The sequence below is a fragment of the Triticum dicoccoides genome, chromosome 2B, assembly GCF_002162155.2.
Source record: "Triticum dicoccoides isolate Atlit2015 ecotype Zavitan chromosome 2B, WEW_v2.0, whole genome shotgun sequence".
Lineage (NCBI taxonomy): Eukaryota > Viridiplantae > Streptophyta > Magnoliopsida > Poales > Poaceae > Triticum > Triticum dicoccoides.
The window spans coordinates 406922596-406926057 of NC_041383.1; the positions used below are offsets into that span (position 1 = coordinate 406922596).

A 3462-nucleotide genomic window follows, 5' to 3' on the forward strand; every position below is an offset into this window, starting at 1 on the left:
GTTACTGGGACGCGGCTAATCTGCACCCGAGCTCATATGCTCCCGCATGAACAGTAAAATCGAAAAAAAATTGAAAAAAATTCAAAAAGTTCCAATTTTTTTTGAGAGAAACATTGACAAAAGTTCTAAGTGCTTGCAAAAATTCGTAATGAAATCACATTACTAGAAGGCGTGGCAAAAAAAAAATAAAAATAGTACTCTGAAAAAGCTACTTTCAAACGCATTTTGAAGCACTGAATTTGTTTTTTTTTGCCACGCCTTACAGGAATGTGATTTCATGATGAATTTTTGCAGGCACTTAGAACTTTTGTCAATGTTTCTCTCAAAAAAATTAGAATTTTTTAATTTTTTTTCAATTTTTTTTGATTTTACTGTTTATGCGGGAGCATATGAGCTCGGATGCAGAATGGACCTTTCGATGGTTACTGGTCTTTCCAATAACGCTTTTCACCGCACCCCCTCCTCCCCCATTTTCAGGTGGGTGGGGCCCGTGCGTCCCCATCCAATTTTGCCATCGTCCAGGTTCTTTCTTCAACGACCACACCGACGGTTCTTAATCCGCAGCCTTCCATTAGCGGTTTGATTGATCACGAAGAATTTTATTCTGGTATTAGCAGTCGTACCTGGATAAGACAGTACTACATAGCAGCGTCACTTTCCAGAAACTAAGATTAAGATTGTTCTCGGCTTCTCTATAAGTACCGGGTCCTCTCTCTATATTCTTCCTTCACCACCCATACCGAGACAACAAACCCACGAGAAGAAGCAGAGCAATTTGCAAAACAAACCAAGGAGGCGATCGAACTCTGCTGCTAGCGGCAATGGCCACTAAGATCTACATCGTGTAATGCTCCGACTCTGCTCACCCTTTTTCCGGCTAGCCAGCTGAATGACTTGATCAATCATTTTTCTTTCTGGCTGCGTCAATTTTCAGGTACTACTCAACCTGGGGACACGTTGCGACGCTGGCGGAAGAGATGAAGAAGGGCGCCGAGTCCGTCCCCGGCGTCGAGGTCACCGTCTGGCGGGTGCCCGGGACGCTGCCGGAGGACGTTCTGGGGAAGATGCACGCGGCGCCTGGGCGTGAGGATCATCCCGTCATCACGGCGAAGCAGCTAGCCGAGGCCGACGGCATCCTGTTCGGCTTCCCGACACGCTTCGGCATGATGGCAGCGCAGATGAAGGCCTTCTTTGACTCTACCGGCGGCCTCTAGCAGGAGCAGTCCCTCGCCGGCAAGCCCGCGGGCGTCTTCTTCGCCACAGGCACCCAGGGCGGCGGCCAGGAGACCACGGCTCTCACGGCCGTGACGCAGCTGACGCACCACGGCATGCTGTTCGTGCCCGTCGGATACACGCACGGCGCCGGCATGTTCGGCATGGACGAGGTCAAGGGCGACAGCCCGTACGGAGCTGGCACCTTCGCCGGCGCCGATGGCAGCAGGGTACCCAGCGACGCCGAGCTCGCCTTGGCGGCGCACCAGGGGAAGTACTTCGCTGGCGTCGCCAAAAAGCTCAAGGCCGTCTGAAGTCTGATCACCAGCCTCACGATAATGCATGCGATCTTGAGTGCAAGACGATTTTACACAGTCGTGAAACAATTTAAGCTGTAATGATTTAATTTCTTGTTTGGAAATAATAACGTGAGAATTTATTCTGTGTGCAACCACTCTAGCGTACCATAAAAAAGGGGTTTTGCTACACCTACGAAAGACTACGTGATCTGGGGTGTAAATAATAGGTGTCTTAATTCCATGCAAAAAAAAGGTGTCTTAATTGCTAAAATTCAGGGGATGGTTAGTTAGGAGAGAAGTGATTTTTGTAAGCTACGTACACATAAAAAGCATGGGCCGTGCTAGGCGTCGGGTCAACTGATCTCACGCGAGATCGGCCACCTCTCCGGCCGCTCGATCTAAGGAGGGCACGCCGCTCGATCGATGGGTTTGTCCACGACTTCTCACCCGCAACCTCGTCTCGCATAGCATGGCGGGAAAGAAATCCTCCATTTTTTTTTCGGGAAAAACTTTCAATCTATTCATCTTCAATTATGATTGTACAACGAAAACTAGAAATAATAAAAATTACATCCAAATCCGTAGACCACCTAGCGACGACTATAAGCACTGAAACGAGCCCACGAGTCCTCTAGCAGCACCCCCTAGCCGTCATGCCACACAGTAGCCATCTCCGCTTCCTCCTTCCCTGGCGAGCCCCACTCGCAGCACCATGTTGCCGAGAGTAGCAGCCTCGCCGCCTGTGACACCGTCGTTGTTTCCGCCTCGTCGTCGCATCACCAGTGGCTACTAGTTCCAACGTTCACATCCCCTCCAGCAAACCCCGCTCACAATGCGATGTCATCACAAGTAGCTACCTCGCCGCTCGTGCCACCATTGGTATTGTCGCCCGTAGCCTCGCCATGGTAGCACCAGAGGCTGTTGGTTCCAGCGTCAGCAACACACGGGTTGCCGCATCCGCGTTGCGTCGCAGCTCAATGCTCCTGCTAGTTGCGGCATCAGTCGTTGACTCGTTGCTGGTTCCAGCGCCAGCGACACAGGTGGAAGGTTTTGATGTTGCCGGTTTCTACTTTCACCGATTTGCGCAGTGGCTGGCCACAACTTCAGTCGCCGTCTTGTTGAAGCTTTTGTCGCCGTCGGTTGCAATGTTCTGTATTACATTCTTGGCTAGCGCCTCCTTTTAGTGATCTGGTAAAGAAACAAAAAAGTATCGCGCACCTATTTTCCTATAGATGGCCCCGGTTTATCGAACCCACTAGAGGAAGATTCCCTTAAAACGATGGTCTCTAACAAGTTTTTGTTAAAAGATCAATTCTAGCTTTTGACCGGATCAACCAAGCAAACAATGATTCGAATACTATAATAAAAAGAGGTACGGGTATGGGGTCCTAGTGCTTACAACCATGTGTTTGTGTTGGGATCAGATATGATCTTAATTTGTGCGCTGGAAGTCACCTGTCGAGATGTGCTTGTTACAAATCGAAGTGGAGGATATGTCTAAATAACAACTTGACTGGCGGGAAATACACTTGTGTTCCTGGTTGTATATGCACCCTATATGGGGATTTTTTTAAATATTTTAATAAAAAATCAAAATAGGTAAGAACTATTTTGATAAAACACTTGACTTACTTTTGCACTAGTATATAAATTTTCAGAAAAAAACAAAAGTTGACCTCACAACAAAAGAGACAAAATTATTTGCTATTATAGGTCACTATTCACACTATTTTAGCCAAAAATTTGTCTTTTTTGAAAAGAAGTCAAAGGAATATTTTCTTTTTGTGGATTTTTTCTCACGAGTACAATAGAAGGTCAAGTTTATTTCAAAAATATTTTCAGGAATTTTTGACTTTTTGTGGAATTACTAAATTTTTCCCATATAGGGTGTAGATGTCCCCATAGACCACAAATCCTCCTCCCTTGACTGGCACGCGAGTTGCATCAAGAA

At 47.1% G+C, this 3462-nt stretch overlaps 1 protein-coding gene across 1 annotated transcript; it reads left to right on the plus strand.

Annotated features, from left to right (window-relative positions):
• Nucleotides 1-751: 751 nt before the first annotated feature.
• Nucleotides 752-1654, plus strand: LOC119367769 (quinone-oxidoreductase QR2-like). The gene is made up of 2 exons (XM_037633180.1): nt 752-844; nt 935-1654. The coding sequence occupies exons 1-2, from the start codon at nt 822-824 to the stop codon at nt 1212-1214; spliced, it is 303 nt and encodes a 100-aa protein (XP_037489077.1). The 5' UTR covers nt 752-821; the 3' UTR covers nt 1215-1654.
• The last annotated feature ends 1808 nt before the right edge of the window (nt 1655-3462 follow it).

What these genes read in the sequence shown, in the direction of transcription:
- LOC119367769 (XM_037633180.1), top strand. Translation starts at nt 822, where the DNA reads ATGGCCACTAAGATCTACATCGT. An exon ending in GCCACTAAGATCTACATCGT is followed by an intron (nt 845 to 934) that starts GTAATGCTCCGA and finishes GTCAATTTTCAG; the next exon opens with GTACTACTCAACCTGGGGAC.